This window comes from Bacillus rossius, chromosome 1 (assembly GCF_032445375.1).
Source record: "Bacillus rossius redtenbacheri isolate Brsri chromosome 1, Brsri_v3, whole genome shotgun sequence".
NCBI lineage: Eukaryota > Metazoa > Arthropoda > Insecta > Phasmatodea > Bacillidae > Bacillus > Bacillus rossius.
Window position 1 is genome coordinate 91,537,024 of NC_086330.1, and position 18,267 is coordinate 91,555,290.

General features: G+C 37.8%; 1 protein-coding gene across 1 annotated transcript in view; it reads right to left on the reverse strand.

Annotated features, from left to right (window-relative positions):
- LOC134539961 (intermembrane lipid transfer protein VPS13A-like) overlaps positions 1–18,267 on the reverse strand; it is a 392,760-nt gene that overhangs the window by 151,961 nt on the left and 222,532 nt on the right. The window contains exons 30-32 of the mRNA XM_063382355.1: positions 11,426–11,619; positions 5,137–5,265; positions 1,545–1,680 (exon numbers count right to left, since the gene is read on the reverse strand). Of these exons, the coding sequence (XP_063238425.1) occupies positions 1,545–1,680; positions 5,137–5,265; positions 11,426–11,619 (459 nt within the window). The remainder of the gene's footprint in view (positions 1–1,544; positions 1,681–5,136; positions 5,266–11,425; positions 11,620–18,267) is intronic.

Sequence of the window (18,267 nt, forward strand, 5' to 3'; positions counted from 1 at the left end):
AAAGTGACGGGGTGTTTTCTCTAGTTTACCCATTAAAATTTTTTATATTAATATTAGTTATTTTTTATGTTGCTCAAAATGATTGGCTAACAAATTCATTGGTTGGCCATCATGGAATTCTCAGATAATACATATTTTAACGTTGGTAGTCTACACAAACCAAATTTGGTCCTAAAAAAATTCATAAATAGAACGTGTATCAGAATATTTAAAATTGTATTGCGATTAAAATAATAATTCTATAATGTATTAATTTTTGTCATTCATTATTTCAATGTTATTACTACATGTGCGACCGTAACTAGTGATGAAAGTCGGCATTATTGTTGTATTACTAAGTAACAGATTTCTCTGTAAAGTTATTTAAAAAAAAAAAAAATATTCATATTTGTCTACATCCCAAATGTGCTTTATTAATTTTTTAGCATATTCTGAGAATACATATGTGATTTATGCCTTATTTAATGCCAATGTAGCGACAATGCATCCATGTTCATGAATATAAAGTAAGTTTCCCAAATCAGTACATGCTTCATAATTTTTTTTATATAATAACGAATTAAAAGTACAATACAGTAGAACCACGTTAATCCGTGATGCGCTAATTCGGGAATCGGATAATCCGGGACAATTTAAAAGAGAAGAAATAAAGAAGTAAAAATTGTCAGCGCTTAAAACTAACGTCACGCGGGCTGGCGGGGAACGCTGTTTGTACCGACCCTTTGTGTCGCCACCCCTTTCAGCTGTCACATTTGTCACTCTTTAAACTTGAGGGGGATGTCCTGACTTCTGCTTCCCGTCTCCCTTTGTTTGTTTCCACCCGCCAACGCACGGGAGGCGCCTGGCGAGTGACGTGTCTGGCTGGCATTCGGCTGTACGAGGGGGAGGGGGCGGGGTGGGGGGTGCAAGGTCAGGACGATCTTATCTTTCTCTCTTCGGCTGTTGTAAATGACCGTGAACTAATGGCTAGGCAGTGCTGTATTTTTTTAAGCCGAGACACTAATTCGAAGACGGCCGGCCCTTACCGTGAACGGCCTTAACCCAGCTGCACGCCGGTGTCTAAGAAGCTTGACAAGACCTTCCAGGCTTTTAATCTCTAGACCGTGAAATTCGGTAATCCGTGATTATCTCGGTCCCGACCATCACGTATTAACGAGGTTCTACTGTACCTCAATAGGATGTGTTCCAAGGAAAACGTAAACAGGCCAAGTAAATTGTAAGCATTTAAGTTTTTAAAGTACTACATTTACATCAATATTTTTCCTCGAATCCCGAATCTTTTCCCTCGAATTTAGAATCTTTTGAATACTAGAGATTCGGTGGGATTCGAGGATTCGACCGGCCGAAGTAACTAAAGATTCGGGATTCGAGGAAAAATATTGATGTAAATGTAGTAATTTAAAAACTTAAATGCTTACAATTTACTTGGCCTGTTTACATTTTCCTTGGAACATATCCTATATATATATATATATATATATATATATATATATATATATATATATATATATATATATATATATATATATATATATAAGACTCACCAGATGTATCTGCAAATATGAATGGCTGTATCTTCTTGGGTGACCACAAGTCTTCAAATTCTGTGCTGAATTGTGGCATTTTGTTTTGAAACTCAAAATCATCAGTCTGGAAATTGTTTGTGATGTCTTCAATTACCTAGAAACAAAATTGAGAATTGTTTCCCTTACAGAAACTGGGTGCCTTTCATTTTGGGAACTAGAGAACTTACTTAAGCTAACTTAAGGAAGAGAGCTTCTTTGGCCAAATAGTAGTTTGTACATGACTCATTTAGAGGTCATAGGTTTTTTTATTCCTGATTGGCAGCATGTCAGGTGGTTTTTTTCCATGCAAGAAGTTTTTCGTCTTTCATTCCAGGTAAATATTAAGGTCAGCCAGTAACTTTTATTTTTAGTGTTACAGGATTTTAAATTAAGCATGTATGTCACCTTAAAAGAGCATGCCTACCTGGAATGTTGGCCATGAATAAGAATTAACTTTTACATATTAAATAATTCTATGCACATTTTTTTTGCAATATCATTTTCAAATGAAAACTGCACGGTTGAATGCAAAGAGATGAACATGGATACATATAAAAAAAGATAACAAAAAGTTGTCATAGGCACAGAATAAACAATTGGTAACAGAAGCGACAAAGTGGGTTTACCCGCGTACTCGCTCATCGTTTGTTTACTTTTCGGTCGCCATATTTTCGGGGGGCGTATAGCCCATGCTGGGATAGCAGTTTTGTCGGATTTGAATTAAGTACTGTATTAGTTAGTGATTGCGAGTGAATTCTGGCATTGTAAATGATTTAATTTTGTTGGCTTCACATTTGCGTACATTGATTAACATTATGCAAGGTTTTTTTGTTGTTTTGTATTGACGTCTTGTACAAACGTGTACTCACAGAAGATCTGACAAGATGGACAAAATAAGCTAAACAAAATGACATAATGATATGTTGTCCTCCCATTAAGAGGTAAAATTTACAGACAAGAATGTTTCTTCAGTTAGTGTCAATAAGAAAATGGTTAAGTAAACTTAAATGTTAAATTAATTTGTGTTATGAGATTCTACTTATTTAACAAGCCAAAAAAAGTAGGTAGCTATTTAGGCCTACATTCGAAATACCTAGATATGATGTGCATTTACAAAGTTTATTATAAGTATGTAAATACATATTTTATACGTGTTAACTACATAACGTAGGGGCCAATTAAAAGCAACGACTTAAAGAAATTCACTCTCAACAATATTACATTAGGCCTACAGGAAAATAAATCACATGTATGTTAAGTGTGGCATTTGTAATATAAATGGCATATTAAATTATAGACAAAAATCACTCTACATTTTGATTGCTGTAGTCTTAGGTGCATTGTGGCAAAAAATAAATAAATAAAGGCATCGAGACACGTTGCATGGCAGTAAGCACAGAGTTACACAAATATCACACATTCTTTCCAGCAAACGAGATGGACAAGAAGACGCCTACTGGCTTTCAATCATTATTTAATAACATGTCGACGAGTTACACCAAAAATTATGCATTCTTTCTTAAATAAATTTGTTCGGCAGTTACTGCACAATTCCCTGAATCACGGAACACAAGGCTAGAATGCGCACGAACTAGCTTATTTATTCCAATACAAAAGAATAATGTTGATTGGAATCACGCATGAATACTCTAAATACTATGAATTCAAACATATTTGTGAAATTACGACGAATTATTGTATTTACTACCACACAAACTGTTCGTTTAATCATACGCCCTTACTTTCAATGGGAAAACATTGTTTATTTACATTCGTGTACGCCCAGAGAGCATCAGATTGCTGGTACGCACTAACCAAGGATAAAACCACATTTTGTCACTTCTGTTACTAATTGTTTATACTGTGTCATAGGTGTGTGTTTTTATGTTTCAAGCCTTTAAACATAGTAAATACACTCGGAAACCAATACCTGCAACAAATATTTCAAATTTTTTTCTTTTGTAGCAATGTTTCATTCATTGAAATGCCCAGGTTTACCGTATATACTCGTGTATAGCGCGCCCTTTTTTCCCCTCAAGTAAAGGAAAAAAATAAGGATGCCCGCTATACACGGGAAAAAAAAAAGTTTGGTGGGGGGGGGGGGGGGGGGAGGCGGGGAGGAGTGGAAGTCGTTAACTGCGGGGTGACGGTGACGTTTCTAGCCAGCCCCCACACATACGCACAAGCAACAAGGCCTCTCTTTCACACACACACACGCACGCACACAACCTGGTCTCTCTCTCTCTCTCACACACACACACACACACACACACACACACGTGCCCACGCAAGCTCGCAGGTCTCTTGTTTATTTTTAGACCTCCCCCTCTACAGCTAGTAAAATAAAAGAGAGAGAGAGAGAGAGAGAGAATGTTGACACCAGTCCCCCTCCCACTTCCTTCGCTTCGTCGCAGCTGCTACCGGTGAGTCATCTAGTCCGTGTCACATTCCTGCCTGCCTCCCTTCCTCCCTCCCAAGTACCAGTTGTGACGATACAGCGCTTCATTATCTTCCGTCTACACAGCAGAGTTTAAGTATTTTCCTGACGCATCACCACACATCAATTTAAATAATCAGGTACCACAAAATGTTAGTAAAATTTATTTATGGGAAAAAAAAATTCAATTTTTTTTTTCTTTGGAATTTGTTGCAAAAATCGTGGTGCGCGCTATACACGAGGGCGCGCTATACACGAGTAAATACGGTATTCTTGTTTTAAAGCAATATTGTGAAAAATGGCTGATTCAGGTTAAATACAGCTGGGTCTCCAGGTAGCAGGACTGTTAACTACAGTGAAAATCTCATTAAAATGTACCCCAATCAAACCACAATCTGGTACTTTATAACAAAAGTACCTCAACCCTGGCCTGTGCGAAGTTTCGATTAAGTGAATCAATCATTCAATTTGACTTTGCAAAGAAATTTGCTATTTGTTTTATTTCAAGCTTTGGTTGTGATGCAAAGCTTCACGACTGATGTGAAGCTTCATATTTGTTGCAAAGCTTTAAAACATTGGAATGCAGCATTCGTTAATGAAAATATATATATTTTTTGTGTTGTATAAGTTATGCTTGAATAAAGCTGGTTAATTAAAAAAAAAATCCATAATATGACATTATGTTTGATTTTATGAATGCTTAGTATTAATTTTATGCATCATTATTTATATATTTTATTGAATGATGTTATATGTTTAGGGTCCAACTGGTTAATCAGTTAATCAGTTCAAACATCATAAATGTTAAGAGATTATTTTTTTTTACTTTGAGCCTGTATTTTCTAAAATAAGTGTAATAGAGCTTAATCGAGAACATTACTTTAAATTTGATTAGACTTTGCAAATATTTTAAAAATTCAATTTGATATTCGCTTCGCATAAAAAAACTAGTATTAGCTCAGGCCTACCTTATATTGAAATGATACTAAATGTGAAACTTCTTTAAGGGATCTAAAATATATATAGGTACTTTAAAAAATGTTAAGTGAGATATCCCTTAAAGTGAGGTACTTTTTGATGTGATTTCATTGTATTTTATTCCCTCGGGTACGATGCCGCACTGTGAGAACTCACACTGGCGACTGTGCGGATGGTGCTGGCAGACAAGTGGACGCTGATTGGGCTGATGTCCATGGTGACCTTGAGGCCGTCCTCCGCGCCCCTGAGGCTCTTCATGAACTCGATGTCGCACGGATGCAGCACCTGCCAGCAGTATCTTGATACATGTCATGAGAGCGTCCTTAGGTAGGGCCATCGAGAGAAATCAAGGGCCTGGGAGAAAATAATTTTGTCGGGCCCCCTCACTATTATTTTAATTACAGCTTTTCAAACCCCAAAATTAAAAAAATTTATGAAGATTGTAAATGTTTCTGTGGCCATAAATGTAAACATAAGCTGTGTGTATCTAAATATCTTCTAAGGTTTCCAGTGAATTTTATAAGCAAAAGACTTGTAATTTTTGTCCTATCAGTGTAAACCCATTCATTAAAAAAATCTCATAACTGAACCGGGGCCCCCTTGGTGTCCGGGCCATGAGGAATGTGTGCCCCCCCCCCTCCCCAACCCACGCCATTATCCTCTCCAAAGTCCTGCCGTTAGGCTTAGGGTATCATAGGCTTTTAAAGCGGGACCCATGGGAATCTACCATTCTTGTAATGAGAGTTAAGATGAAGCAGCGACAGTATGGGCATTGAAAAAAAAATGAAAAAAAAAAAAAAATTCTTAAAAAACCTTGCCAATCAATGGCAACAATCGCCATGTTTTCCACAGCACAAAAATAAATGACGAAAAGGTCCTGAATAAATTTGAAGATAAAATATTCCAGTGACAACCTATTCAAATGTGAAGATATGTGAGGACATGAAACGTCTATTTTTAACTTTCTACCAGCTTACGTAAATACTTTTGGAATAATGGCCTTAAAGTTCTTTTAGCTAATTGTAATTATGTATCCTGATACCAAGATACTGGAACTTACACGGATCACAAATGTTACACTTGACTAAATAACTCCATGGTGCATAAACATTAATGAATATGTTTTAACAGAAAAGTTTTAAAACAATTAAATCTCACTAATCCGGACTAGATGGGAACAGAACTTGTTGGGATCACTGAAAATCGGGATTAAACAGAATTTTTGATTAAAATGCATGTAATACAAGTTTTATTTGGGTGAAACTATAAAAAATCTATGGTTTTTTCCCTTCATATATACAACTTTTCTCCTGCTTAGTTTTAGTTTTAATAATTATGTATATATAGACCTTAGTTTTAATCTACAATCTGATGTAGGATTAAAAAAAAATATATATTTGTGATTAAACTAGGGATGGGACGATTCCAAAATTTTCGATTCCGATACCCGATTATCGATTCCTTAAAAAAATTCTTCGATTCTCGATACTCGATACTCACCTAGTTAACTTAATATTAAATAATTCAAATTCTATTTGCACATTTTTTTTTTCAGCTTTCAATACATATATGATGTAGCATACATCATAAATTCATATTTATCAAATTTGAGTACACAACTAAGTTATTAACATTAACTCATATAAATGTTTACATCATTAGAAGTTAATGGTTCATATGTCAAAGGGGTCAAACTAATCTAAAATTTGTTTTGTAATACGGAATAAACTGTATAAAAAAAAATTAAGCTTTCCTTGAGCAGTATGTATAAATTATTTTCATTCATACAACTTGCCTAACTTAGAGAAGGGTACAAATTAACTAAAAAATTGGTGAAATTAAACAGTAACAAAATTAAGCAACAACTAGAGAACTAGCAAATGAAAGTATTGTACTTGATTGTGGTATTTCGGCATTAAGTTACATTTAAGAAACAAAAATTCATTCGTTGTTATTGTCATCGTCACACCATTCGAAAATGAATGTTTGTTTACATTTTCCCGCTTTTTCGCGCGATTTAAAATGCTTGTGCTGCCCTGTACGGCTGCGTGACGAAGTAGCAATGTTCGCCCAATAATCTGCTTGATACAACGACGCTGTTCCAACTATATGCCAGCGCCCCCGGCTGACGTGGTATGGCCACTCACGTAAGGCTGTTCCAAACACCGTTCGCCCAATCATCTGCTTGCTTTTGTATTTATTTGGTGTTACTATTCCAAGCTGACGTCAGTGCCCCGAGCGGTGTGCGTGGACTTTAAAACTTTGCCTGTTTGTCTTATCTATCCAAACATTATGCCGGAAAGGAAAATAAACGCCGTAGTTTTGCGTATTTTTACAGTATATTTTTGGGTTTAACATTATAACGTGAGCGTGTGTAAGCTTTTGTTTGCTTTAGTGCATTTATGATTAATGTTCAGTGGCGGCCATGTTGCGGTGTTTGTTTACCAGTGACGAGACAAATCTTCTACCCAGTATTTAAATTTACCGTAAAAACATTGCGATTTCGCGTTTTAATACTAAATTACGTGGAAAAACGCTGTGTTGTGGCGATTTCACGTAAAAACTGTATTTTACGGTGATTTCGCGTTTATCGTTGTTTAATCGCGATCGCGAAAAGAACAAGCCCCTACTAATACGCAGTGATAATTTTTTTATAAATAATTTTTGTACTTTGACTTGTGTATAACATCGACCCAAGTTTTAGATATTGTTTATTTGGGGAAATATGACTGTTATATATGCGTCTAGTCAGTCATAACCCCACTCAAAGAGTCGTTAAATAATTGTATCTGACAGTTTTGCAATGTTGTGAAATAATTTTTTTTGACTACATGCGGGAATCGACTTTTATCATCGATTCTTAGAGACCTGAAATTGGCGGTGTTATTTTTGGCCAAAAGCGGTATTATTTTTGCCAAAAAGCGGTGTAAAAAAGCGGTGTTATTTTTTTATCTGTATAATTAAATTAAATAGTTTTAACTGTATAGGCTTAATATTTGTTACGTAATTAATTTTCTTTGGCATAGCTTATAATTATCCTAATTTAAACACACTCTTTACATTTGCTTAAACCAAAAATAAATAACAATGAAAACATTAAATTTCCAGTTGTACATAAAAATTGCTCACCACTGACTGTGAAACTTCCATACAGAAATTTTTTAGTCACTTGGTTGCTTAATGCATTGTTCAGTACATAACATAATAAATTAAAGAACTGTTCATCATATGTAGAACCACAAAAACATTTCATTTCACTATTGAACACTATGTGTTAATAATTTCCTTGTAAAAATTTTACACACACATTAGCTTAACATAACTGTTGCATAAAATTCTTTAAAAAAAATATATATATATATCAATCATCAAAGGAGAGCATTGTAAACACTTCAATATTCTCTTCTTTTAAGTTCTGCCGTCTATCTGAAACAACAATATTGTAGTGACTCAACAACCTCTCACTCTCAACATTATTTGTAGGCATCCATATTGATTTAAGCACAGCTGAAGCAAACTGTTGACAGTCAGTTGTCAGTGCAGTGAGAATTTTCACTACATCAACAACTTCACCAGCTCTGCACAGTGACTCTGCTGCATCTTTTAGAGACTGGTACCCTTTAAAAAGGTCAACACTGTCTATCATCTTCAGGTCAGCAATGGATTTTAGTTGTGTAACTATGTTTTCAGTTTTGTTAAGCAGAATGTTCTTAGGGTTGAAAAGCTGGTTCAATGACCTGTAAACATGTGCACAAGGATCACTGTTCATGAGTGTCTGCAGTTTGTTCATGCACAGTGTTGTGGCTTTTTGGCAGTTGTGCTTCACATGTGCAATGTCAGTGGTGTTCAAATTTTTGAGGACACTACTGTTTTCGAACGAATTGGAAAATATACCCTTTGCTGCACAGTCCAAACCTTTTTGTATATTTTCCAGATCCCCATACAGAGTATGTGATGTAGGGTACTTAGACCCTTCAAGTTTCGTTAGCAGATCCATTATTTCAGAAGCATGCTGCTGTACAAAAATACACTGTGCTAAAATTACGGATACTTCTTTGTCTGAAAGCATGATCAGATACTTAATTCCTGCATTGTTAGTTTCCTGAAAGTCACTATTTCTGAAAAAGTTGATGATTTCCAAAAAATATTCAGCCAGGTAGAACACTGCACGAAACCATGAATTCCAACGAGTATTGACTGGCATTGGAAACAATTTATCTGGTTTCACAGTTTCTTCTCGCAAATATTGCAAATATTGGTGTTTCCTCTTGCGAGTGTTTAAAAAGGCAGACTTTACCTTCACTACGACATCGTTTACCTCAACAAGTTCACATGACAACACATTTCCTACTAGGGCAACTTTGTGGGCCCAGCACTGAATATGGAGTACGTGATCTCCATACAGAACTTGCAAGCTGTTGACATACTTTGTCATGTAGCGAGCTGAGTCTGTAACCAAACCTCTGATGTTCTTGTATGAAATTGCATACTTATTTACACATTCTGAAATAACTTGTGCACATGTGGTCGCATCCGCTTTTGCAAGAAAATTAACTGAAGCTACTACTACCTGAGGTTCGCCTACTGGTTCTTGGAGCACTACAAAGAGTACCACAAAAACACATCTTCCCTGACTATCTGTAGTCTCATCCGAATAGATAAAAATTAGTTTATCTTTAACAATTTCCATCACGTTTTCAAAGTGGTATTCAGCAAGTTTAGGAACATACTTTTCCCTCAGTGTTTTGACACAAGGCATGTCTCCAGAACCTGCCACAAATTCATTTAACCATGCCCTTATGTTAGGATCATCCAATTTTTGAAGAGGTATGTTAGCTTTAGCGAAGGCCTCTGTTGTCCTCAGTGCCAAATGTTCGACGTCTGATTTTTTACGTTTAGCACTACCAAAGCACTCTGCAACAGAGCTCTGAATTTTTTTATCAGCACATCCATCATCATATTTTTTTCTTTTAGTTATGTGTTTTTCGCTCTTAGTGTGCTTTATCACGGTGTCTTTTCTCTCAAATGCGACTTTACAATTACAAAATTTGCACATTAACGTCGCCGTATCGGGTGCATATAGCCCGTCGCTTTTGAAATCGTCGGCACGTTGCCGCGCACTTGCAGCATTTTTCGGCATATTGTTACACAAACTCAAGTTATTTTATTTTAATGTTCCCATGCAGCAATAAAATACGATACATTAAACGAAAGAAGTGGCAATGTATGGTTGTACGGTGTTTATCTTATACTTCAGCTGGAATCGCGTTACAAACACATAGCATTGATCCTTACGGCAGACGTGCGCATGACTGCCAGTGCCGGTTGTTTGTGAAATAAAAGCTGATTCTTCCCAGCATGCAATCTTTTGTGGCGTCACAAATCGTTTATTCCATAACTGCGTTGTGTGAGAACAAGATTTTAGTTCGTTTATTTCGTAATTCTATTTCATGGCAAAATTAAATCACGAAGTCATTATTGTGCAATAGTTTTATTAATATAATCGTAAAAAAAAATTCATGTACGGACCTGGATCGGGAAATACGGTCCAAATGACATTTTCGTACAGACATTTCTTGCTGAAGGGTTGGCCAAGCTGGTTCCGCTTGCTCACAACTTGCCGCCTCCTTCCAGCCATTACATCAACAGTATCGCTCATTTATGACGTGGAGTTGTGGTTGCGTACATTATGTTTATTTTGTGTTGTGGTCACATCTTAGCAGCAATATATTTCGTTCTTCCATACATACATGTAAAGTATGTGATTTTCGAAACGTAAACAGTGGCAGGCTACCGCTAAGGTTGGTTAGTTTTAGTTCTGACAATGGCGATGCCGGCGAACTCAAGATGAAACCAAGTTTGTTACCGTACATTTCTTAAAATTTCGCGTGTATACAGAAAACTAGACGAAATCGTATTATTTCGCGAAAATCAATGAAATTCACGTTATTTTTCGCGTTATCGCGATCGCGAAAATTTCAGGTCTCTATCGATTCTCGATTCTCGATTATTTAAGTAGAATCGGTAGGTATCGATGAAATTGGGAATCGGTTTTCCCATCCCTAGATTAAACCCTGTACAGGTTAATCGAAAGTCTGGTCAAGAGGGGCCTGGTTTACCATGCCCATTTACTTCTTCTAACTTGTTGCGATCCAGTGTATATGTAACGCAGAATATTTTTTGATGTTAGATTTGCAGAAGTATTCCAATTTACATAAGAGTTTGAAAAATATTTATAAAAGTTGCACAATTATTTCTTCTGAAGTTGAAACATGGCAATGTTTTATTAACTTAACACTGAACTTCTGAAATGCATGTGATTTATTGTGTACTGTACAGAACTATCATAATTTTGTACAACATGCACAAAGCAGCAGTTTCCTTCAGTGTCTACAATCAACTGTGTATTGTTTCAGCAAGCATCCATGGCTTGTGCCGTACTCACAACGTGAGAAGCGTGCCGGCCACCCTGCAGCCGGGAGAGCACGTGCAGTCCCGCCAGCGAGAAGACCAGCGAGTCGCGACCGCTGTGTCTGCTGTACTCCAGCAGCAGCTCACTGCGCACCAGCAGGGCGTGTCCCGCCGCGTCCGCGAACACCATCACCTCCGGCTTGCGCAGCTGCAGCGACACCGATAGCCCTGCCGCACACAGCACTGTGTCCACTCACCGCGCCGGCGGTACTTACATGTTCCCCTATCTGCAGTTCCTTTCCTCAGAAACGAAGTGCTGAGACCACATTCAGGTCTCAGTGCCTATCTCGCCACAAGGCAGCCGAGTCACCAGAGGCACGGATGCCAAGAACATTTGCCTTCTTCGCGTCGTGTTCAGGTTGTTCAGGTTGGGCAGTCAGTAAAGGAAAAATCTAGGTGATTTCCAGTGCAAGGCCATTTATTTTATTCAAAAAACACAATAGCAAACATTTTGTGGCCTAGGCAGCAGCATCCAGTTGGATGTGTTTTGGGATGGGTAGCCGCAGCAGCATTCACATGGGCGCTAATGAAGATGGGCAGCCGGTGCCACGGTTGTGAAGAGAGGTGACAGTGGGGCGAGGGAATCAATGTTCGGTGGCAGCATGCATCAAAATAACTAAAAAAACACATTTTGTATGTCCAAAAATTATTTTGTCATGGGGTATTTATGATCTTTACAGCTCCGCCCACGTGCAAGCGCCAATCACGGACTGGAGAGCTGTGAATCGTCCACATATGACGCATCCCCGGACTGAAGACCACTGAATTGCTCAAATAGTTTGTGGAACCTTCTTGTAGCCGGATTCAAAAGCTGTCAATGCCCGAATTTCGTCTCGAACCTTCTGGAGAGCAGAGTGAGGCTTAGTGACCTGCACGTTCTTCCAGAACACGATGATATAATGCTGTCATCAGTGCAGAAGGAGTGCTTAAGAACAGGCGATCAGTCTTGATTCAGTCTTCAAGGCCCTAGAGACAGTTAGCGAGCGACGAGCCTACAAAAAACAGCACGGGTCACCTATCATCACAGAAGGCGTCAAGGCTGTGGGATGGCTGATGAAGCTGCAATGATGAAAACACTCCGCAGCTGTCTAAGGGCAAGTAGTGAAATCATTGTATGAGTTGGTAACTTATCCAGTGAGTGAAGAGGGTGAGTAGCAACCACTGCTAGCTACGAACGTGATTCCTACAGCAAAGAAGAAGAGAAGAGAGAGTCAGCTAACAAGTAAGAAACTTGTAGAACGAATATGTTCTCACCGACCAAGTGCCGAGAGTGAGTAGCACAGATCCACACCAGGGGGTCAGCAGAGACGACCCCGAGTAACCAAGGGATGGTGACAACTCACTGAACAAGTTAGAGTTTGCTTAGTGAGTGAGAAGAGGAACTTTGCATCCAGAGCCGGAATAAACAGGACAGAGAGGAAGACAAGCTGCTCACTGGGGGAGAAGTTAACCTGCATGGTCGACAACCCTCACTGGAAGCTAAGGCTAGTAATCTTCCGTTAAGAACCCCACTTGCCATTCAGAAAATTTAAAGAAGTTTAAAAGTAAACACTAAATGGAGAAAAAACAATTCACTGACTTGTAATTTTAGTTGTATGTCTCACTCTGCAATAAACTTTTAGACAGTTGGATGTAGATCAACACTTTTGTAGATAGTAATGTGTAGATAATGACAGGTTAATTTACGTATTAAAGTGATTATTATTTCATATTAATTTTTTTTGTCTCATGCTGGTCAACAAGTGGGATAACATTCAGTCATAGGATTTATTGTAGAATATAAGTGGATAACCATGCTGTTGAATGTAATAAAAATGAATATTAATGGATTTGTGAAAATAGTGTAGTCAGTCGACCAACCTCACTTGTCCCCTATCTTGTTGTCACCTAGGAAACAATCTTAAAGAGACAAAAAATTTTAATACAATTGTATGAATGTTTTGATCATTCAGTGAAGCAACTATTTCACTTCCAGTAGTTGTACTCAAATACAAACAATTTCATTTTTAATCAGTAAGGCATGACTCAGAGATTCTGCCGTGTGAGTGAATATTTTTAGGGATGGGATTTTCGAATCTTGGATTCGTCGAATATACCGAATCCTATGGATTCAAGGATTCGTAGGATCCGAGGTGGGATTCGAGGTGGGATTCTAGGTGGGTTTTTAAGAGTTTTAGGTAGTAATTAAAAATTGTAGTGCTGGGCGAAGTTCGAAAATTACGAACCGAAACGAACCCTTACGTTCGGTTCGGTTCGAAACCTCTTAAAATATATTCGAAAAATCGAACGTTCGTTTAAAAAAAATTACGTTTTTCTAATTTTCTAACCCCCATTTGAGACCATTCACAAAACAGCACAACAAAATTCCATTACTTGTAATATTCCGACTTTAATCGCATAATCGTCGCCTCAACAGTTTCAAGCGCAGACAAAATAAAAATAAAAATTATTAATCGTCGCATAACTCGCATAGTATTTTTTCATATAGGCGCACTTTGTTTTTTGTTTACTTTAAAGAATTTTGTATGCATTTCTCGTACTACGTAACATAAACTATCGTACAAATGCCAAAGGTATTGTATATTATACCTTTAACTATAGTGCGTGTACGAGAAGTGTTGTAAAATTACCAAAAATTGCGTACCCCATACGTTAAACTAAAGCGCATGTACGAGAACTCTCGTATTTCGGCAAAACTAACGTGATCAAGTTAACACAAGACAAATGCGGTGGGAAATCATTACGTACATTACGTATTTTAAATTACTGGGATGTATTTGGTTTCTTTGGCCTTTTTGGTTATAACTAGGGATGGTCGGGTACCCGAAATTTCGGGCAGTATTTCGGGTATCAAGCATACCCGAAATTCCGGGCGGGTATTTCAGTGCCCGAAAATATCGGGCACCTTGGAAAACGGCAATACCGCACGGCACAAGTAAACAAAGCTTCTTTGTTTGGAACACGCGGCAGCTACAGGAACACGCCACGCCGCCGCCGGCCCGGCATCAGCCGGTGAAGTAAGTGTGCGTGAGAGATAAGATAAAGAAGGTGAAGAGAGAGCGAGCCCGGTCAGCAAGTGTGTTTAAGGGAGGGGGAGACAGATATGAGAGCGAGCCCTGTCAGCAAGTGTGTTTGTGGGAGGGGGAGACAGATATAAGAGAGCGAGCCCTGCAACCAGCGGAAGTGGTCAAGGTCAACATTTACCGTTACACTCTCGCTGGCTGACTAACGATGCAGCTGGTCGCCCGCCTCTCACACACATACACACATGCGCGCGCGCACGTGCGCGCGTACGCACGGCGCATGCTGACTGCTCAGTAGTCACAAAGCAGTGTTTAAGGCCGGTGGAGCTGCTTGCTAACAGTTCACAGGTACACAGAAATGGGCATCCTCTCATCCCAAAGCAGTGAGAATTACCAACAATATAGGAAAGTGGATAGCTCAGCATTCACATCCTTATTGTATAGTTGAAGAAGAGGGATTCATAGCAATGCTTCAAGAGGCACAACCTCAGTATCTTATTCCTTCAAGACAAACATTTTCTCGTCGAGTCATCCCAGCACTGTACAAATCCATGAAAGATGACATAAAGTCAACCATCACTTCAGAAAAGGACAGTCTAATGTCACTGTCTCTTACCAGTGATATGTGGTCTTCTAGGAGTAATATTTCATTTTTGTCACTCACCTGTCATTATATTACAAGCAAATTTGAGATGAAATGCTATTGCCTTGGTTGCAAACATTTTGATGGTAGTCATACAGGAGACGCAATATCTCAGTGTGTGAAGTTACTTTTGGAGGAGTATCAGCTATTGGAGATGAAAATACCCATTTACTGTATAACAGACAATGCTGCAAACATGTGCTCAGCAATGAAGAAGTCTACACAGTTAACTAGCATGAGATGTTTCGCACACACTCTGCAGCTGACAATAACAGATGCTAAGAAGGCAACAACTGGAGCTTCTCAGGTGTTGTCTAAAGCTAGGAAGATTGTGGGTCACTACAAGTCCAGTAATGTTGCTTCTGAAAATCTGAGAAAGCAGCAAGAAGAGTGTGGGCTGAGCCCATTAGAAGTAGTGCAGGATGTTGAGACTCGGGTCAGCGAGTATGCAATGCTTCAAAGACTGCTGCAACTAAAATTACCTTTGTCAATAGATCTTGTAAAATCTGACTGTGAAAACTTGACTCCAAATGACTGGGAGCTTATTTCTGGTTATGTGGAGGTGTTGAAACCTTTGGACGAAGCAACTAAGGACGTCAGTACCGACCACCTACCAACTGCTTCACTGGTTATCCCTATTTTGTACGGGCTTACTTCCTTTTTACAGGATTACATAGATGATGAATGCAACCAGAAATCAGCAAAAAATTTTGCTAAGAATCTTTTTGCTGCAATCAGATCAAGATTTCCCATTTTTGAAAATTTGGAACCTCATTGCTACTGCACTATCATTGACCCTAGGTTCAAGGATGGAGTTTTCAGTCAAACACGAAGGGATATCATTATCAAGAAGTTAAAGAAAGAATTGAGTCCTTCAGAGAAAATTGTGGAAGGTTGGTTTCAAATTGAAAGCAGAAATTTATAATTTCAATTGTCAAGCTTTTAAAGTGAATGAAATTAAAACTAAAAAGTAGGCCTACTTCAACTTCAAGTACTTTTCATTGTGAAGTATTTATATTGAAACTCCCACAGAGAGTTGTCCATTTCTTAACAGTTCAGTATACTAGGTTACTTAATTTAAGAATGCATATTCAATATTAGACTTAATTGTAAAATTTCAAGCTCCCTTCATGTAATTTCATTCACTTTTACACAAAATTAATTTAAAAAACATGTTTATTGTCAAGATTCGGTACTCTTTCAGATATTGTTCCTGTCACTATCGGTGAAAGATCCAGTTTCCAAAGTAGCAGTATTTGGAGCAGAGTACAAAAAGCTTCGGCAGAAAACCGCCCATCAGGATCAGGAATCTCTTTGCTAGCTTCTCCATGTGAACAACTGGACAGCTACTTGCTAGAACCTCTGCTACCACAGAATGAAAATCCCTGCAACTGGTGGGCTGACAATGTTGCACGCTTTCCAGCCCTGAGGGATCTGGTTCTTAAGTATCTACCAATTCCAGCCAGTGAAGTCGCAAGTGAGAGAGTTTTTTCTACGGCAGGAAATGTGTGCACGTATCGAAGAGAGCGACTGGTGGATGAACACATTGAAGAACTAGTCATGCTGAGTCAAAATCTAACCAAGGGACATGCAAAAAAAATTACCTATTTTGAGTGATTAATTAAGTGATGTACACTGTAATTTAAGAACATGTTTTATTTATAAGTTAGTTCTTGAATGAAAATTAGCTGCACAATTATAATTTAGTTAATAAGCATTTTATTTCCAAGATTAATATGCACTCTATTTTTTAATTGAATGTTTAACTTTCATATCAGTGTAACCATTAGGTACTGGTGCGGTATAGTAAATAAATAAAAACAGTTCAGGCTTGTCAATGCAAACTTAAGTACAGCCTATTTTATGTTCAAAATTAATTTCTTTAACTGATTTTGATGCCCGACCAAGATTGCCCGAGCCCGAAAATTTTGGACAATTTCCCGCCCGAGCCCGCCCGAAGTCAAATTTCTCTGCCCGACCATGCCTAGTTATAACAGTCAGGTACTGAAAATATTAATTTAATCTTGTGTATTAAAAGTACTGGTCCAGTAAATTTTACAGTACGGTACTAAGTTGACTAGCGTAGTCGCGGCAGCCATCATTATTTCTCGTGTTTTCTTTTTTCCGACGCAAATTTTTATAACCACACTTCTTACGTTACGTTTACAATATTATTGTTCTTGATGTGATTTTCAATGAGCAGGATTACGTCGTTTAAGTTTTACAAATGGAGAAAAGATAATGACGATCCAGATTACCCAGAACCAAACCAAAAAATGTCTAAAGTTTCTTCTGGCGAGCAGCATTCTTCCAAGAAAACAGCAACTGCAGTCAGTAATGTAGATAGGTAACTTAATTCACATTCGACTTTGTTTTAATGTCCTATTAAAAAGTTTTACTTATTAAAAATGTTAGGTTATGTCTACCACAAAAATATGTTATGTGGCCTTATGCTGGATGTTTGTCATCTTTATAATATATTTTTTTAAATGAAGGTTAGTGTACATTGAAAAAGGAAGATAGTCGTTTTGAAATTAAGATGGAACTTCTTCATGAATTAAAAGTGTGTGTGTGTGTGTGTGTGTATATATATACATATATATATACATATACACACACACACACACACACACACATATATATATATATATATTAGTGATGGTTCGAATCCCATTTTTCTCGAATCCGAATCTCGAATCCGAATCCCAAACAGTACCTCGAATCCACCCCTCGAATCCGAATCCAGTTCTCAAGGGTTAATTATAAAATAATTTATAAGTTAAGAGAAAAAATTAAACATTATGCAGAACTATCTAACCCTTTAAATTTTTATTTAAAAAAACAAGGATTTTGACACGGTCTGGATCAAGACGATTCCGTTTTTGGTCACAATATGTTTCCTGCAGTGCTGAACAAATGTTCAGAGAACACTGTCGAAGGTGGTGAACACAAATATTTTTTGGACAGTTTATGTAGCCTGGGTGAACACGCAGACTGAGTTTTCCAGTATTCGAGAATGTTTATTTCTGGGTTAACTGTAGGATCACGTAAGAATCTGGTCACTTCATCAATTGCTGTAGAATCTGACTTGGTGGATTTAAGGCATTCAGGCATTATCTGTGAGTACAGTGATTCATGTATCCACGGAAA